The 19,033-nt window shown below is 40.0% G+C and overlaps 1 protein-coding gene across 1 annotated transcript in view; it reads left to right on the forward strand.

Annotated features, from left to right (window-relative positions):
• The window catches only part of LOC124595444 (mediator of RNA polymerase II transcription subunit 12), a 371,808-nt gene that overhangs the window by 309,724 nt on the left and 43,051 nt on the right, over window positions 1-19,033 (forward strand). The window contains exons 37-38 of the mRNA XM_047134188.1: window positions 1,961-2,111; window positions 18,547-18,650. Coding sequence (XP_046990144.1) covers window positions 1,961-2,111; window positions 18,547-18,650 — 255 coding nt within the window. The remainder of the gene's footprint in view (window positions 1-1,960; window positions 2,112-18,546; window positions 18,651-19,033) is intronic.

A 19,033-nucleotide genomic window follows, 5' to 3' on the forward strand; every position in this document is an offset into this window, starting at 1 on the left:
TGATCCCTGTAACGAGGGGTTGTGATTGAGATTGGGAGTGGCACAAGGATGGATTAGGATGCCGTTAAGGGTGGGAGATGGAATACCACTTTAGGAGGGTGGGAATGATCTTGAGCAAGATGTTCCTCATTTCAGGACAGACCAAGGTGCAAGACCTGCCCAGCCCACCCACCCAGTACCTCCTACTCCAGTCCTATCACAGGCTTATTCTGTCCTATCAGAGGCATGACCACCTGTGAAAGCAAGCCATGTCATATACCAACTCTGCTGCAAACACTGCACAGCCATTTGTGTTGTGTGACTACCAACCAGCTGTCCAGCAGGATGAATGGCCACTGCCAAACTGTTGTCAAATCCAAAGTTGCCCACACAGTGGTACAACATCCACCTGAATACAATGTGCTCATTTCCATCACTGATTCACAACCTGAACCATCTGAATCCTTCCCACCACCACCAGCTTCTCTGAACTACACAGATGGGAGTTATCCTTGCAACACATCCTCTGCTCCTGTAATCATTCTGGCCTTGATCTGACGTAATCCACTAGCCCCGCACCCTCCACCAACAGCTCCCTTTCCCTCTGCCATGTTATCTCGTTCCAATTAACGACCCCACATCGACTTCAGCATGTGCTGCTACCCACCAGCCACTACAATTGTACTGGCCCATATACCTGCCAACCCTCTCTTCTGCATTCCTAGCTGGCAAACTGGCCTCCCTCCAAACCACTAGCCCCCCACTGGCAGTCCATTTCCCTGCTTCCTCCCACCCTCTCCCTCTACCCACCCAACTCGACACTACCCCCACCACAACCGGCCCACCTGCACAAAACAGCATTGCCACTGTCAGTCTAGCTGGTTCTATGTAGGGGCATAGGCTTGTGTATTCTGCGAGAACTTTCCTACAACATTTACATTTCACAGTTATGACAGACTTATGAAAAACTAGTGAACGTAGTGATCGAAACAATGGGTGCAAATGCTTAATAACACTGGTATGGTGCTTTGCTACTACATCAATAACTACTTGATATGTTTTGCTTATGAATTACACCAAAAATAGATCTGCAGTAAATTTCTATGCAGTCCCAAAGTTGTGAGGTCGTTATTGTGGCATATTGTATAATGATAACTAACCAGTTCGGCTGTCACTTCCAAATGATTTCTTGTACTTTGGCTCTCCTGATTTTTGGGTAGGGAGTGACTCTTCCTTCACTTCAGCATATGTGTATTGCACCGTTTAGTTCTTTCCATTTCCACTTTTCTTCCTAATGATGGAATTAACTTGCTAAAATTAAACATATGAGCACAATTTGAATTTGTTTGTCTGCTAGGTTTTTTTCAGTTTATCCTGTTTTGACAGGTGGTAAGTAAATAATCCTCATGTGTGTAATATGTTAACTATTTTTATTTATTTACCTATTTCTTTCAGTAATAATGTGTTGGTAACATTGTGAAAGTGAACTCCATGTCACATGTGTTTTCAGTACCTTTTGATATTTTTGTCAGTAATATAACAGTTTCTAGAATAAATTTTCACCCTGCACTCGAGTGTGTGTTGTTTTGAAACTTCTTGGGCAATTAATACTATGTACCGGACCAGGGCTAAAGCCGTAGACCTTTGCATTTTGCAGCAAGTGCTCTACTAACTGTGCTATCCAAGCATTACTCACACCCCAGCCTCACAGCTATGCTTCCACCAATACTTCTTCCCCTACCTTTGAAACTTCACAATAATTTTCCTGCACACCTTGCAGGACTAACACTTCAGGGAGAAAAGATGTGTGAGTTAAAAGAAGTAAAGCTGTGAGGGCAGGTTGTGAGTCTTAGTTGTATTACTCAGTCGTTAGAGTGTTGACCAACAAAAGGCAAAAGTCTCAGGTTCAAGGCTTTATAAATATTGTCACTAATAAGACTAATTAGGTGCAGATACTAGTGAACAGTGAACTCTGTTCCAGTAGGCGGTCCACGATTTGAACGGCCTCTAAACCAATCGAAGCAGGCACTGTCGCAGATGTTGCGCAACCGTATGCCTTCAACCCAATTTATGGGTCCCCAGCAGCCACCACCTGGCTTCCCACAAATCATGCAGCGCCAGCAATTCATCAGGTAAAGTTCTCCATGTGTGAATGGTTAACAAGAGTGAATAATTCAAAGCCTGTAAAAAGAAATTTAGTATGACAACCACCATAAGCGTATTTTATTTATTAAATGAAAATTTAAGTCAAAATTCCAGTTATACTTCCTTTGTCCTACGTATGTAGCTGAGAGGGCAAGAAAGAGAGAAAGTAAGTGTTTCAGAGACATGGAATGTGTTAAGTTATACATTAACAGACAGACTTAAGATACTTGGAGGTTTCTCCTCTGGATTGTAATTCTCATTACACTTATGATTCCTGCAATAAGAATGTTCAACAACTGTGACCCCAATTGAATTATTTTAATGATTTGGAGTTCGTGAAGGGATACACATAAGTGCTCGATATCTAGAAGTGATCTGAGAAAATGAACTGTAGATTTATGGAAAGTTCTGCCAGAGTAAATGATTTGGGAGTAAAAGAGACCATTTGGGGGGGGGAAGGGGGGGGGGGGAAGGGAGGTGGGAGGCAGGAAGAGGGGTTGGGTTGGGTAGCTGGCACCTCAAAGGGAGGTAACAGAATTGTTACCGAGGAATGCGGGAGGGAAGAGTGGCAGGTGCACAGGCTAGGCATGTGATAGTAGATATTTGGACTTGGTGCGGATAGGGAGGGAGTAACATGACAGGGGCAGGGAAAACTGATGGTTAGTGGGTGTGGGGACAGCGAATTAGCAGAGACTGAGGCAGGGGCCAAGGATATGTTGCAAGGATATCTCCTATAATAAGTGCAGTTAAGGAAAGCTAATGCTGGAGAGAAGGGTTTAGATGACACAAGTTGTGAAGCAACCACTGAACTTGAACATGTTGTTCTCAGCTGCCTGTTGTGCCACCGGTTGGTCAACTTTGTTCTTGGCCACAGTTTGGCAGTGGACATCGATCTTGGTGGACAGCTGGCTGATTATCATACTGAAATACTGTAGTGATTGCAGCAGATTTGATATATATGACATAGGATTGGCCAGTGAAAGGGCTGGAGTAGGAAGTACTGGGTGAGTGTATTAGTCAGGTCTTGCAGCTGGGTCTTCCTCAGGGCTATGATCTACGTGACAAGGGTTTGGGTGTGGAAGTGGCATAGAGATGGACAAGGATGTTGTGTAGGTTGGGTTGGTGATGGAATGCCACTTCAGGAGGTGTGGGAAGGATCTTGGGTAGGATTTGCCTCTTTCCTGTACGTGATTATAGACCGTCAAACCCTTAGTAAAGGGTATGGTTCAGTTATTCCAGCCTAGGGTGATTTGGGGGGGGGGGGGGGGCGGCACTCCTTTATAGCTGATTCTTGGGGTTGGTGGGAGGATTAGGGGTGTGTGAAGGTATGCCAAGGGGAATCTGTTTGTGCACTAGGTTTGGGCATAGGCCCTCATGAGACCTTCAGGAAATTTTCATCACTGCTGATACACCGTCCCTGCGTGACCAAGCTGAATGGAAGTGATTTATTTTATGTGCAAAGGGTGGCAGCTTTCGAAATCCAATTACTGTTGTTGTGTTAGTGGCTTCAATATGAACACTGATGTGGATGGAGCCATTAAAGAGAGGGAGTTCAACATCAGGAAGGTTGCTTGTAATGGTTGAGGAGGACCGTTTGAAGCAGGCAGGTGAGAAGGTGTCGAAGTTGTGGAGGAATGACGATAAGATGTCTTGGTGCTGAGTCCATTTCATTAAAATATCATCAGTGAACCTGAACCAAACAAGGGGTTAATGATTTTGGAGCCTAGGAAAGTCTCCCCATAAAAAAAGTGGTAATAGGAGAGTGCAGTATGAGTACACATGGCTGTGCCACGAATTTGTTTGAATATTTTCCTCTCTAAGGAGAAGTAGTTGTGTGTGAAAATATAATTGGTAATTTGTATGAATAATGAGGTAGGGGGTTTGGAGACTGTAGGATGTTGGGGGAGGTAGTGTTCGATAGCAGCAAGGCCATGGGCATGAGAGATGTTGGTGTACAGGTAGGTGGTATCAACAGTGACAAGTAGGGATGCAGGAGATAAAGGGAGGGAGATGTTGTAGAGTCAGTGGAGAAAGTGGTTAGCATCACTGATGTGTGAGGCTCGGCTTCAGGCAGTTGGTTAGAGATGTTGGTCAATAAAAGCCGAAATTCTTTAAGTAAGAGCAATAACCAGCTACAATGGGCATTCAGGATTGTTGGGTTTGTGGATCTTTGTGAGCATGTAAAAGGTGGATGTGCAGATTGTTGTTGGGGTCAAGAACGAAATGGACTCAGTGCAGAGGTTCTGGGATGGCCCAAGGATTTCATCAGGGATTGGAGGTTATGTCGGACTTCTGGGATAGGATCACTATGGCAGAACTTGGAGGTGGAGGAGCCAAATAGTTAGTGGAAGCCTTCTGTCGAGTAGTCAAGGTGATTCATCATGGCAGTGGTGAAGCCTTTGCAGGAAGGTTGATAATGTCAAGATCTTTTTTGAGGATGCGAATGGCCAACCTTTGTCCTGTTGAGGTCATGGGAGGTTACCAAGTGGTTGTTAAGTGGGGGAGAAGGTCTAGTTGAATGGTGGTATGAACTGGGAGAGAGGCAAGGTTCAATTTCAGGGTTAGGGTGGCTTTGATTGGAGGGATTGATAGCAAAGAGATGTTTCCAATGTATAAATCAGGTGAAGAAGAGTAGGTCTTTGACAAGTCCAACATGATTAAACATTGGTGTAGGGCTGAAGATCAGGCCTTTGGATAAGACTAAAACTATGTATTTGAACATTATGAAGTACCTCTGAGAAAACGATTTATTGACTCATAGTTGGCACGGTTTTAGAAAATATCGTTTTTGTGAAACAACTAGCTCTTTATACTCATGAAGTAATAAGTGCTTTCGACAGGGGATGTCTAATTGATTCCATATTTTTAGATTTCCAGAAGGCTTTCGACAGCAATCCTCACAAGTGTCTTGTAACCAAACTGCATGCCTACGGAGTATCGCCTCAGTTGTGCGACTGGATTCGTGATTTCCTGTCAGAAAGGTCACAGTTAACGGTAATAGATGGAAAGTCATCGAGTAAAACAGAAGTTCCCCAAGGAAGTGTTATAGGCCCTCTATTGTTCCTGATGTATATTAACAACATAGGAGACAATCTGAGTAGCCATCTTAGATTGTTTGCAGATGATGCTGTCATTTACCATCTTGTAAAGTCATCAGATGATCAAAACTACTTGCAAAATGATTTAGATAAGATATCTGTATGGTGCGAAAAGTGGCAATTGACACTGAATAAGGAAAAGTGTAAAGTTATTCACATGAGTACTAAAAGAAATTAGCTGAATTTCGATTACGCGATAAGTCACACACATCTGAAGGCTGTAAATTCAACTAAATACTAGGGATTACAATTACAAATAACCTAAATTGGAATGATCCCAAGGATAATATTGTGGGTAGAGCAAACCAAAGACTGCGATTCATTGGCAGAACACTTAGGAGGAGGAACAGGTCTACTAAAGAGACTGCTTACACGACACTTGTCCGCCCTATTCTGGAGAATTGCTGTGTGGTGTGTGATCCACATCAGGTGGGACTGACAGATGACATTGAAAAAGTACAAAGAAGGGCAGCTCGTTTTGTATTATCGAGAAATAGGGGAGATCATTAAAACAAAGGCGTTTTTCATTGCGATGGGATGTTCTCATGAAATTTCAATCACCAGTTTTCTCCTCCAATTGCAAAAACATTCTGTTGGCACCCACCTGCATAGGGAGAAATGATCATCACAATAAAATAAGAGAAATCAGGGCTCGCGCAGAAAAATTTAAGTGCTCATTTTTCCTGAGTGCCGTTCGAGAGTGGAACGGTAGAGAGACAGCTTGAAGGTGGTTCATTGAACCTTCTGCCACGCACTTTATTGTGAATAGTAGAGTAATCACATAGATGTAGATGTAGATGTGAAACTTATGTAGGATTGAGGATTGTGGTGGAATGTTTAAGAGCAGTGTTTTATGTTTGTTGGGGTTCTGGATTTCATGGAATGTTGGGAGGAAATTTTGGAGGATGTGACAAATTGAAAAGATCAGCTAGGCAGGATATGGATGCTAATGAAGGTTTGATGAGGGGGGTTCACTGTGAGTGTTGATGAGTAGTGGTGGCCAAGGTGGGAGTAAGATGTCAACAGTTTGAACAATTTATGAGAATAGTGTCTGGGATGCTCATCCACGAAGGATTTCAACTTTTGAGATCTGAACTCAGGGCCAAGACACCATATCCTTAGTTGTTCACAACCTAAACATTTTCTCTCCATTCTGCTTCACCTGGACCTCCTTTATGCAATGTGCCATCTTCCTGGACATTGACGTCCGCATCTTTGATGGCTCCAAAGACTCACCTCTGTCCATAATTGGCCCGCTAACCACCAACAGTACCTACATTTTGTCAGCTGTCACCCCTTCCACACCAAAAAATCACTTCCATAAAGCCTGGCCACCCAGGGATGATGTACCCGCAGTGACGAGAATTTCCTGTTCTCAATATATTGAATGTGTCATGAGTGCCTACCTCCCAAACCTAGTACCCAAACAGATTTTGTGTACAGTGTCCTCATATAGGCCATGAAAGCTTTTTCGAGGTAGCTGTTTGTAAATAATAAAGAAGTAATTACCACAATTATCAACAATATGAGAAAAACAGATTGCTGCTCACCACATAGAGGAATTGTTGAGTCACAGACAGGCACAATCTAAAAGACTGCTAACCATTTAGCTTTTGAACAAAAAAAAGTGCGTCTTCTGAAACAGAAATAATGGTCATGTTTGTGTGAGTTGCACTTGTGTGAATATGTGATGCTTGTGTGTGTGTGTGTGTGTGTGTGTGTGTGTTGGGGGGGGGGGGGGGGGCATGTGATTGGGCATGCATGTGTTTTCTATTTGGGAAGAAGGACTTTGGTCAAAAGCAGAAATATTTTACAGTCTTCACATTGTGGTCTTTCCCTTGTTTGATTTTACCAGAATTATCAGCTTTTGTAGATTAGCTCTAGTCACAATTTTTTGTTGTTAGTAAACTTTACAGAACTAGTCAGCAGTGTTTTCTCTTGCCTGTTAGTGTATAACCTGACTCATTCTGCATATCTGAAGTCTCTCCTTCATGATGGAGCTTATGGAATACGATGTGTGAATGAATGAATAAATAACTGTCTTATGTTGAAACTGTTAACATAAATTTCAGAGTGAATACTGTTCACAATATTGTGTAAAATAATCTATTTATATTGAATGTGCAGTGGTGTAAAAAGGTATTTTTTGTTAAAGATGAGTATTTTTTGTATGGTAATTGTTGTATGAACATTTAAAACATAGCCTAAATTCCTACTGCACTTTGGACAAATGAACACAGAAGAAAGGATTATAATTTAAATGACATTCAAGCAAAATGAGAAATAGATATAATGAATGCAATAACATGGTCAAAAAATAGGATGATAAGACAAAACAAATTAAATCAAAATTAATATGTGAAAGTAATCGAAATCACATCAACAAAGATTTCACACAGAAAAAGAATTATGGTAAGAAAAATGAGCACAAAAGGAGAAGTTGATATGATGATTAAAATGATGTGACAAAGGAATTGAAATGAAAAATTCCATTTAAACCAGTTAATTGAATAAAAGTAGTGATAAAAGAAATTACTATAAAAATTTAAAAATAAAATAAAATAAATTTAAAGTACCTGATGAGATTTGAAGCCACAACTTTCTGCACAACTAGGCCTTACCCTATCCATTACATCATGCAGCCAGTCCGTGTGATACTATTTTTTTTATGCTGTTGAATGTTATGAAAAAATCTGAAATTTTTCTTTTTGTCAGTAACTTGTAAATGAGGGCCCACCAGGGTGAATGGTTAAGATGCTCTAGCCAGGATCTTAACCTACATCACCATATAGATGACTATAAAAAGTCTATCCTACCACCAGGGATCTCTCCTTGTTAGAGCAATGTAGTGTGTACTGCTATTTAAATGTAACCATTTCTTTAACTGCAGCTGTAAAACAATAATTTAGAAACAGAAAATATGAAGTACCTACACAGGGTGTATACACCCTGGGAAAAACCTGGGAATTTTTTTGAATTCTGGGAATTTTTCATTGTTTTGGTTTTGAGTTAAATTTGACTGGTGAGAACTGATACTGTAACGAAGGATTTTATTTTAGCTGTCAACTGCAGAATAATACTGCAGCAATAAAACATAAACGAGAGAAAAACTCCAATATAAAACTCAAGTTGCAAAGAAAATGCGCTGTTATAACAACAAAAACAGTGCGCACATTATCATTTGCCAACAGCAAAATGCTTCAAAGTCTTTAGGACAAAGACTATGCAATACTTTGTAACGACAAACTGCTTTCAATTAGCGTGGCATCACAACTGTTTAAATTAGGGTCTTTTGAGCAATTGCCATCGGGCTCATGCGCATGCACAGAGCTGAAGTCACAGATGACCAGCACTGTGCCTGCTTCTTGCTGCTTAAGTGTGCCTGTTAGATGTACAAGCAGTAGCTGCAAGCAGCAAGTTGCTACCCGGAAAAACTTTTCCGGTGCGTCCAAGCAACCAGATTCCACATGCACAGAGAAGTTGGAGTTGTTGTGGGGAGTACTCTCCATCTGATCCACATTTATGTTTCATGGTTTTGTTGTTCTCTCTTCTTTTACAGCTCTCACATCAAATGAAAACAAAATGGATTTCTGTGGCTGGAAGCTATCTGATGAATTAAAGTATGTTCACATAATTACAGAAGACTAAAATACATTTCAGTTTTCTGATTTTATTTTATTTCCAAATTATTGCCAATCGAGCATTAATCGCTTTGCAGAACAGTGAAGCTATTTTTGTCAGTTTGCTAAAGAAATTTGGCTTTTATTCATCTTTCCTTCAGAGTGTCAATTTATTTGAAATGAAGTATTTCATTCCACACTATTAGCTACTTTGAACTGTTTGCTGAATTTCAAGCACAAATTTTCATCTTATGGCATGTATGGCATTATGTCATCAAGCGTGAGATACCGGTAATACAGTAATGATAATCCAAAATTGACTCCCCAAGAACCACACTGAAGAACTTTAGCAGAATTTTACATATCTACTCTCCGTGAAACACAGTGTTTTTCGATCATGAGACATGTTATAACTCTTGTCTGATACCTCTTCTAGGCTTGACATTATTTCTTAATTTGTGTTGTTTACATATTAAATTTACAGAATGTCATTCTTCAGTAAATTATAGACTGGAAGCACACCATGTTTTACCACTGTATTCCCGGAATAGAATGTAAAGTGCGAATTATTCAGCTTCTTGGCTTCACAGGTAACCTTGTTAATTTTTATACAGGCTCTTAGTTCTGGTGTACACACACAACTGTTTTTTTTCCCAAGGAATTTGTATTCATTCCATCTTACTAGTTTTTTCAGTGCTGTGTGAATGTAAACCTGCTACATAACAGTATTGCTGAGTACGAATTTTAAAAAAATCTATGTTAAAGTCACCATATAGCAAAATATTAGGATACTTTCAGTTGTAAAGTCTAGTTTTGGAACGAATATTGTGCCAAGGACTGCTTTCTAATTTTGCATTCCTTATCTGGAGAGGATAGGATAAAACAATTGCCCTAAGTGCAATAACTCCTTATGCCCTCTCTGAATAGCATGCTGCACTCCTGCATGTGGTCACGTGATGCCCTACTACACAAAAAATTCCAAACACAAATGCGACAAAAGGTGTATGAGCAGAGCAAACACCAGGCATGGGCTTCCTATGTCATCGTAGCTGCACATGCAGAGTAACGCCAGTCTTCTGATACTCTCTGGCAATTGTGTAAATGACCTATTCCTAACAGGTTGCTTGAAAATATTAAAGATTGTGCTTTGAGAAGCATTACTTGCAAAGTAAATTTCCTTGTCACAAGATGAATTATGTTATGTGTGAGAATGTGCAATGAATTCCTTAAATCCTAGAACATTTGACTCTCATTAAAAATTTAAGACTTTGAGGACAAGCCTCTTAGAAAAATTTTGGGTCTGGAAGACCAGACATTTATGTCACTATTTAAAATTTTTCTGGCACTTAAAGGGTAACACAAGCAAAAACAAAATCATTATATGTGAAAGCTTAGCTTTTCTTGTAGCAGTAGTATATGCACATTAATTTAAACCATGAACATTATCTGTTTGTGTGTTCACGGTGGTTAACAGTGATGTTGCTATTGACTGACTACATCACATGTCCTATGCTCTGAATATCTGCTGTCATTTGCTGGCGAAACAACGAGATGTGAGCTATGATTGGCCGACATAAACGCGTTGTAATCTAGATTGTAGTCCTTCGGAAACTGACATACTTTGCTTGGTGGAATTCGTATTTATACTTTCATAATAATAAAATATGCATCATACATCAAGGATCTTCCCAAAACATGTTGTCTTTTTGCTGGGTTTTGTTTCCTAAAGAGCCAGGAAGTTCTACATTGTTGTGTAAAACCTTTACAGTTCAAATGATTGATAAGTTTTACGGTTCTGAGGGAAAGTATGCTGTCACTTAACACAGAGAAAGTGCATTTTCATGTGGGAAAATGTATATTTTCACTGGGAAAATATGTTTTTTCACCTGGGAAATTTGTATTTTCACCAAGGAAAAAATGTATTTTTGACCAGGATATCTGGGAATTTTTTTTTCCTTGTTCACATGTGCATCCTGTTATATACAGTGTCGAGTTGCAGGGGTCCAGTCAGGTTCCAGCAGTCACCTGTTATTACCCAGCAAAGTAGAAGTTACATTTAGCTTTTTCTGTGTTTTCTTCATAATTTAATTATTAAAGTCCATGCTTGTCTTTGTACTTAAGTGGTGTAATCTCATGTTTTAGAAACTGTGAAGTGCATATTTGCGCAGTGTGTAGCACAGTTATCATTCCTTTTGAACAGCTGGCTACACAGTTCAGTAAGGCATCAGCCTCCATTGGTGACACATTAGGAGGGTAGCAAGTTGGGTAATTGGGTTCCTCTGTGTGCTTTTATAATTTATGTCTTAAGTTAGTCGTGCTGGGATGAATAGGAAATGTGCCTGTCATGTGCGGATGCAGGAGGAGCTAGCCACAGTTTGAACAACTGAAGACTATTTCGTCTACAGTCAATTATCTTCAGGCTGCTGCCTCAGGATATAGTGGTGGTTGAAAATGTTGTGTGTCGCATGGAACACCTCAAGTGCTGCTTATTTCATTTAAGGGCTCTTCACCCAACACACCTTCCAGTGCACCCGACATGGTGGATCGCGGGTCAGTGTGGAGGCTGGCCATCTGACCTTACCCATTCACCCTGTGCATGGACAGGTGGCGATGGGGGGGGGGGGGGGGGGAGCAGGATTTTTGCTAGTTATGGAGAGCTCCAGTGTCTGGTGCCTTATGGAGCCCCTTAGCAAACAGCATTCAGGGATGGAAAGAAATCCACAATGCACTCATCATGTCTGTCAATATGTGGAGGAGGCCTTCCTTATGGCTATTGAACGTGCAGGGTGCTGTCGTCTGCAAGTTGTGGCCTGTCACTTGGGTTCTGAGGCCATCCTCAGTTCATACCATCAGCCAGTGGAAGTGAAGTCTGCTGGCCTCATGTGTGAGGTGCAAGTGGACTCTGCAATTTGCAGCATTGTTCCAAGAGTTGATCGAGGTCCTTTGGTTTGGAGCTGAGTGGAGGGTCTCATCCAAAGGCTTTGTCAACTCTGCAATGGTCTTGACTGCAGATTTTTGAACCTGCATTATCGAGTGAAGAATTTTAGGACTCCCCTTGATAGAGATAAGGTGTTTACTACCCAAAGGAAGCAGTTTCTCAGGTAGCAGAGTACTTCTGGAGTGCACATGGGGGTCTTTTAGGCTAGGCAGTAGTTTGAGGTACTCCGATGAACACTTGCCAATCAACGTGCAGCGAAATCAGACTGTGTTCAGAGTACAGACACTTGTACTGTCAAAATATTTTCAGTAAATTGTCAGTGTATACTGATAAGTTATGACACTAGAAAATTTAAGCAAAATGCAGGTAGGCCTGCAGAGGATCGTCACTTGGTGCAGGGAGTGGCAGTAGACCCTCTGCATAAACAAATGTAATGTATTGTGAATATAGTGATGAAAGACCCTTTATCCTATAGTTATACAATTACGGAACAGTCACTGGAAGCAGTTACTTTCATAAAATTTACAGGAATCTGGACAACATAAAATTAATCACAAGTAAGACAGATGCCAGACTGAGAGTCATTGGACAAAACTTCAGTAAAGGTAGTCTGTCAACATAAAAAGTAGCTTCAAAAACACTCATTCGACCAGTACTTGGAATATTGCTCATCAGTACGGAATCCTTGCCAGATAGGACTGATAGAGAAAATAGAGAAGATCCAAAGAAGAGCAGCATGTTTTGTTACAGGTTCATTTAGTAAACACAAAAGTGCCACAGAGATGATTAGCCAACTCTAGTGGCAGACACTACAAGAGAATGTGTTCTGCATCACTGTTTAGTTTACTGTTAAAGTTCCAAGAGCGTACTTTCCTAGAAAAGTCAACAAATATACTGCTTTCTCCTACATATGTCATGTGAAAAGATCATGAAAATAAAATTAGAGATATTCATGGAGGTTTAACAGCAATCATTCTTACCACGAAGTATTTGCAACTGGAACAGAGTAGGGGGGAAGTGACAGTGGTACACAGACTACCCTCTGCCACACACTGCATGGTGACATGTGGGTATAGATGTAGATGTAGATGTAGCTGATGCCGCAGAAGCCCATGGGTGGAGGTGACGAGACACATCATGGACCCTTGGCGAGTGATGATTGTCCTGCAGATACTAGTTGAGGAGCATATGAGCTTGTAAGCCCATGCTGAGGTGCCCAACTGTAATGGTGAAGCCTTGGTGACTAGCTGCATTGGCCAAGATGGTATGGTGATGGGCAGGCATGAAGCACTATGCAAGTTGCTATAGTCCAATTCACAAACAGTGGCAGGTTGCACAGATTGAGGCATGGTCAGAGATTGCATTGTTGTCAGTTCCAAGTGGCTGTTGTGGTATGCACATACAAGTGCTTTGGAGCTGAAGAAAGTACATATCCTACAATCTATCTCTTTTGCTCGCGTATGTAGAACTTGTTGCATACCACCACCAACGATGACAGTTTGCAACAAATGAAATAAAAATTCACTAGATAATTTGCTGTGCTCAGGTTTAATGCTGGCATTGACTACAGATTCATAACAGAGTGCTCAGAAAACTACTGAATGTTCATTGGCTGTTGGAAAATGCATGATGTAGGTGCAGAACAAGCCTAAACTGGACCTCTATCATTTGTGACTCCAACTATAGAAGACTGCAGTGTGCTTTAGGTGCGGTTTTGGGCAACATCTTCACACAAGCAGTGGCCATGACTTAATCTTCCACCAGTTTAAGTCCACTGGCTGAGAGTTGAAATCCAAGTCTATCACTGGCTGTTGCTCAAGTTGCATTTGAGTCCTTTCACTGTTTCACGAAACATATATTCCAAAGAATGAAAAGAGTCTATCTCGAAAATATTGTCCACTGTGGGGTCAGGTACCTCAAGGAAAGTTACTGGAAGTGTGACTTTGTTCTAAGTAAGAAAACTGGAAAATTTCCTACCAAAGCCACCTTATGATATCCCTAGGTCCACAGATTTGTCTAGACTGTTTGCAAGAGTGGCTGCCCTAAAAATAAGTCAGTTTAAGATTAGTTTACCTAAGACATGAAAGTACCAGAGTCCAGAACTAATTTTACAGGGTATTGGCTATGAATACATTCAACTACATTTGCTGTGCTGGCTTTTGTTGTGAGAAGACTGCTCCTCCATAAATTATTGCTCACTTAATGCACTGCCATCAGTTGGGATGTATCTGCATTAGACTTGCTAAAAAAATCTCTTGCATATGCCCTTTTTTGCAGCACCTGTGACATTTTGTGCGCCATTGGCAGCACACACAGCATGTGTGGCATATAAAGCAATGTTTACAGCTAGGTAATGGTTCTGCTGCCAGCATGGATCACCACCACTGGCATGGCTCTTCATAAGATTGTCCAAACTGCAGAACAGGTGGGCCCCCAGCCAGAAGTGGCGTAATGTCCTGCGTGGCCGGTGCCAAAGAGCTGACAGTTACGACATCTTTTTCCATTATAAACAAACTCTGGGCTACGTGGGTAGTTTCATAGGCGTGAGCTGCTCACATTGCTTCTACCAGAGGCAGACCTGATTTCATCAGTATGTAGTTCACCACTTCTTCATTAGGGGTAACACTCACTATAATGTCCCTGATTAGAGAGTCTGCATTATTGTGTCCACATAAATATTTATATTTTCAATTCCTACTTAAACCCTGGGAGGCCAGCACACATTTTATTGGGACCCTTTCTCATCTACCAAAATTCTGACCTGACTGCAGTGATATGTGTCTTTGATAACAGATGTTCTTCCAGCATATAAAACAATGTAGGCACTCACATTCCAACAGATTTATTTATGTCTCTAATTTTTGTATTAGATGGTACAGTTCAGGGTTTCCTGTCTTTCTGGGTCAGAAATTTGACAAGCCTGAAAATGTAATTACAGTTGTTGGTGTTGTCTCACTCTTCACACTGTTCACTAAATGGTGGAAGAAGAGCTGTAAACTCAGGTGGTGCGGCAAAACATTCCTGCTACATTCCGTAACACATGCACTGCCTGTAATAGACTTCATTAGCTCTTTATAAGCCCGCATGGTTTGGATTAGGTGTTTAAATGCTCCAGGCCTGAAAACCTGCACTTTTACCTAGTAGTTCAGAGTAAGTATTGGAAAATATTTGATGTTTGCTTAGAAGAGAGCCCAGATGCAGGAGGAAATAGAATAAAAATGTGGAATACAATAGTCATTAAAGTTCATATTCCACAGTAGCAACAAATCTCTTGACATTTTCCATGTCACCAAGGGATAGTGCTTATGAACAAGAGTAATTATTAATAAATAAACAGTGAGACATCTGATGTGGATGGAGATAAAAATCAAATGTTAAAGCTATGCATTTAACATGAATTGAATTTTCTGTTGGTGCTTGGCAGAACAGGATAATGATATTAACACCTGAGCAGGCATGCTGTTTTTATAACACGAGTGAGTGTGTGGTGTAGTTTGTACACATGTAAAGAATAGCTGTCTTTATGTTACCAAGGTAAACATGTATGAGCAAAATCACAACTGAATCTTAGTTTAATTAAACAATAATAAAATAAACACATCTTATATGAGCTAAACATAGTTGAATTAAACAATAGTAAAATAAATTTTCATTATATCACTCTGTTGCCCCATACAAGTATTACCCCACAGTGATGACCCACTCGAAGGATTAAACAGTGCAGCTGCATCAGATTCCAGCCAACCACTTTTTCAATTGCTAATTATCTTGTAGTTTACTGCCTCATTGTGGCAGCTCAGAATCTGGGTCATTTTCTTGCAAGGATCACAAATTTTTCTCCACTTTGCTCACTGTTTATTTTATATTACTGCTGCTCTCTTCTATGTATGACAGGATAACTTAGCACTAGGTAAGCTGAAGCAGTAGTGATGGAATAGGTATGAGCTTGCAGTTGTAAAACAACAATAGAATGGTACAATACAATGATATTTGTGGTTGACCCATTTTGTAGATAGGCATGCCCATTTGAGGGTTAAATAGGAATCACTTCCTAACGTTTTGCCAGATTATATTTATTTTAGTGTGAACTGTCTTTTGGCTTCTTAAGTGATCTACAGTTGTCACCTGAAGGTGGGGTAAGAAACTGATATCTGGTTTGTGACTAATTAAATATAATTTTGCATAACATTAAGAAGTGTTTTGTGTTTAATATTATATGCATTTAAGATGGTATAAAGTGAATTGCTGCCATATGTTAAGGAACAGTCATATACAGGGTGTCATATGTGGAATAGTCAGTATTCAGGGATCTGACAAGAACAATCATTAGAAGTAAAAAGCTTCATATGGACATATGCCCTGTTCCAAATGGTTTTTGAGATCGAACTCATTTAATGTACATTGTTATTTATTTTCTGTAGTATTCAGTACAGTGTCAGATTTACACGTGTACAACATATAGTAAACATTATAATATGCATTTTACAATGTATCAATTGGAAAGCACATGTCTTTAACACGTTCACCTCTGAGCATTTTCATATACATTATCACATTACAGCTGTTGTACAGTTCACAAGAAATGTTTAGATATCCCAATATCAGCTTCACTGCATTTATGCACTCTTGGAAGAACATCTGTTGCTTATCTGAGTACCGCTGCACATTCCCTAATGAGGGCAGCAGTGTCCTTGATGTGATCAGGCATTTCATCTTGTGTTATTTACCTTTTGTTTGTACACAGCAGATTTCATTCAACCCCATAAACAAAAATGGTGTATGGTCTGGCAATATTGGTGGGCAGTTAATTGTACTACCAAGACCAATCCAGCTGTTCATGTAAGACACATATGTGCAAGCCACTAGACCAGAAACAAATATATATTAAATTTACTCTATCTTGGAAACCATTCAGAATAGAGAATATGTCCATATGAAATCTTTTGTTTCAAAATGTATGTTCCTGTCATATCCCTGAATATTGACTATTCGTCCTTGGGGATACCCTGTATTGTGTCATAGTTCCTTTTCTTTTTTTTAGAAACACTATACATTAAAAAATCTTATAAACATCTAGAGAATATGATGTGACTTTAGTTTACAGTACCGGTAGACTTTTCCATTATTTAAAGACACACAGAATAGATAACTCAAGGAATATACTCACATCAGGCAGCAACAAGCTTGTGGGTCCACCCATGTTGCCAAGGTTGTTTCCAGTACACTGCAAAAGTTTTGCTGGGAAGCCCTCGCATATCCTCCACATAGTCACAGTGTCTCCACATGTGATTTCCATATTTCTGGAGTCCTGAAGGAAGACATGTGTGGCTGTCGATTTGCTTTGGATGAAGAGGTGCATGCCTGGATACAGTCATGGTTCTGCAGGAAAACACAAATATTTTTTGATGAAGGCATTGAGCATCTTGTCTCATTGTGAGATAAATGTATTAACATTTATGGTGATTACTTTTGAAATAAACAGTTTACTTACTATTTTTCCATCTGTCTTGGTTTCATTTGACTTCCACTAATTGTTACCCTTTTACAAAATATCTGAACAATAGTCAAATTTAAACTCCGAAATGCTAATCATATAAAAAATAAGGAAGAGAGACATTTGGTATAATTTCCATGACACCATTGTTCATTCAATCTTCTGGAGTTTTTAGGAGTCTTAAAAGAGGGATTTAATATGTTTTGAGTAACTGTTACTATCATTAATTGGTTGTGTTCCAAGAAATATTACAATACAGCAAAAAAGAAACCTATTGGGTCATGGTAAATGACCCATCTCAAGTCATCCAGATACAGATTCACCAACAGCCACTGACATCTCAGAGGGGAACCATGACAATAGGGGGAGCTGCAGTATAATCAAAACTATATATGTGTAAACATTCATTTGCTGCCGGTTGCTATAATATATATCATCGATATGCTAGTGTACGATGTGCGGCATTCTAGGTACTTTGCATTGCCCATTGGGCATTCTAGCGCAACGCTACTAGTATTACTTAGCATCGCATGTGTGTATAAAGCTATTGATAATATATCTATTACTACGAAGAGTGGAGTAGATGCGCAAGTTATTCTTCGTCCTTCAGTGTTCTGTGGATGCGTACTGAATTTTACACTTACTAATACTGATGCTAGTGCACATGGTAATGGTTGGGTTACTGTGGCTTTAGTTTGTGGTGGTAAAGTGGAGAGAGTATCAGGGTTAGAGACTTTTAACAGCCAAGAAGTTATTGCTTATCATACATTTCAGATATGTGAAGTGTATAACAGAGATCGTGGTTCATCTTACTATATGTCTACAATGTCTTTGGTTCTTAGGACAAGGAATCGTAAAATAAATGAGTCTGTGTTCATTTTGGTTAAAAGTGCACTGAATTGTGCCAAGATTAAAGTTGTTGGTGATGTGACACATTACTATAGAAACTGAAATAAGTTTTATACTGTCTTGTTAGGAACCAGCATGCCAGATAAATGCAGTCAGTAATTAGCATCTGTGGAACACTTTCTTTTTTTTAAAAGGTAGATGAATTCTTAAACTAGTGTTCAAAATCCTTTGAGCAGATAAGTAGTCATTCTTCTGTTAATAGGCACCTGCTGATCTATCTTATTCCATTTTCCCTTTTGCTTTATTCTCACATTCCATTTCTCATTGTATACCATTTGGAGTTAATAGAAACCAAATGCAATTTGTGACTTAAATATTTGTTTATTATAACCAAAATTTAATTGGTGGGTCTTTCTTTCAAAGGCAGCAACTGAGAGCCCAGCATGGGGGACCGGGTTTGCAGCCACCTCCACAACAGGGAATGTTCCCACAGCAGCAGGGGCCACTGTACAGTGGTATCCAACAAGGTAATATTCATGACTTCAAATGTGTAGTAACGAACATAAGAAAGTGAGACAAATTGATTTTCTGTTAAAAAGGAAACATAGATTCATTGGAAGAAAGAAGGTAGCATACAAGACCATAGTTTGACCAAAACTTGAGTATTGCTTGAAAGTGTAGGACTGTTACCAGATGGGACTAATACAGGCAATAGTGAAGATTCAAAGAAGAGCAGTGCATTTTATCACAGGTTAGTTTAGTAAGTGCGAAAGTGCTGTGGACAAAGAAGTCAGCAGGGAGACCAGCAGAGGGCGATTCCGGTGGTCATGCTGACTCCAAAATCATCGCATGCAGCTAGAATCTGAGTGCACAGATTAGAACTATGTTCTGCTTCCACAGCCCAGCTCTG

The sequence above is a fragment of the Schistocerca americana genome, chromosome 2 (assembly GCF_021461395.2).
Source record: "Schistocerca americana isolate TAMUIC-IGC-003095 chromosome 2, iqSchAmer2.1, whole genome shotgun sequence".
In the NCBI taxonomy this organism is placed as follows: Eukaryota; Metazoa; Arthropoda; class Insecta; order Orthoptera; family Acrididae; genus Schistocerca; species Schistocerca americana.